Here is a 1,242-nt window from a genome sequence, read left to right as displayed (position 1 = left end):
TGAAGGTGAGCAGGAGAATACAATTGCTCTTTCAAGCTGATCTTTGGTATCATACATCCACAACAGCATGCCCCGTACCATCCGCGTGCTCATCCTGCAGAAGCTTTGCTTGTAATGGGCTCGCCATTGCAAAGGTGGGTACACAAAGTACTCCTCCTCCTCCTCCTCCTCCTTCTCCTCTTTCTCAGCCTTTACGATTTGTTCAGATGCCTGTCATCACCTGTAGCTTGTTGCTCAGCCCGCATGCTTTTCTTTGCTGCTCCTCCTCGCTCCTCCCTCCCTCCTAGACTCACTCCTCTCCTCCCCTGTCTCTCTCAACGCTGCTGCTCTTCGTCTCCTTCTCGGCCCCGCTCGCCTTACCAAGGGTGAGGAACGTTGGGCTTGGCCATTCTATCCATCACCTTGTCAACTTTGACACATCGCTCATACAGTACCGCGGGCCTGAGAGAGTTTCAAGCTGGTTTCAAGTCAGCGCCATCGGCTACTCGGCGATGGCACCGTGCCAGTGAGACGGCACGGTGAACGTCCGACGGCGCAGGTTGCAGACGTGTCATCATGACGGAACACCGCCGGGCGAGCACTCAATACCTTGCAGTGCGGTATGAGGGTCAATCTGAGCTTGGCGAGTCACGGTGCCGCCCCCTGTCTGAGTGCCAGCTTGACCGTAGCTATGATGCCGGGACGAACGTGGAAGATGAACAGTCTTGAAGGCTTACACGCTTCATGAGTGTGTAGCTGAGCCTCACCTGGAGTGCAATGACCCTTCAGCTGGACCGGGCCCAAGTAGTCTTGTCGTGCGATCAAGAGCACTTGAATCTTGACATGTATGCAAATGATGATGACAGCAATGTCATATGTGCCATGACATGCCAAACGAGATCAGGTGAAGAGAGAAACTCTCTTGCAATTCCTTGGATTTGACCTTCAAACAGTGCTTCAATGTGATCAAGGCGTGTGCAATTGTTGTGATGAGAACACAAGGAAGTTATGGGCGTGATCATCTATAAACCGACGATCAAATAATAGATCCCCCCGAATGTCTGACGAACGAGAAGGAATGTATCGAAATCAGATCCCCGTCTGATTCCAATCAGAAGCGGAGGAATGGCTGGAGATCTGCAGCGGCAGCAGAACATGGCGGGGAGGGTCATGAATCTGAGAGGTCATTGATTTCTAGATGAAACACTTACTAGGATGTTCATTCTTGCTAGGATATGATCCATCTTACTGAGACTCTCGTTG

At 51.5% G+C, this 1,242-nt stretch overlaps 1 protein-coding gene across 1 annotated transcript in view; it reads right to left on the bottom strand.

Moving 5' to 3' along the window:
• The window catches only part of GUITHDRAFT_105781 (hypothetical protein), a gene marked incomplete at both ends in the record, with an annotated part of 926 nt that extends 799 nt beyond the window's left edge, over positions 1 to 127 (bottom strand). The window contains one exon of the mRNA XM_005835559.1: positions 79 to 127. Within this exon, the coding sequence (XP_005835616.1) occupies positions 79 to 127 (49 nt within the window). The remainder of the gene's footprint in view (positions 1 to 78) is intronic.
• Positions 128 to 1,242: the final 1,115 nt, after the last annotated feature.

This window comes from Guillardia theta (genome assembly GCF_000315625.1).
Source record: "Guillardia theta CCMP2712 unplaced genomic scaffold GUITHscaffold_21, whole genome shotgun sequence".
NCBI lineage: Eukaryota > Cryptophyceae > Pyrenomonadales > Geminigeraceae > Guillardia > Guillardia theta.
This window is presented reverse-complemented; position numbering and strand designations above follow the sequence as displayed.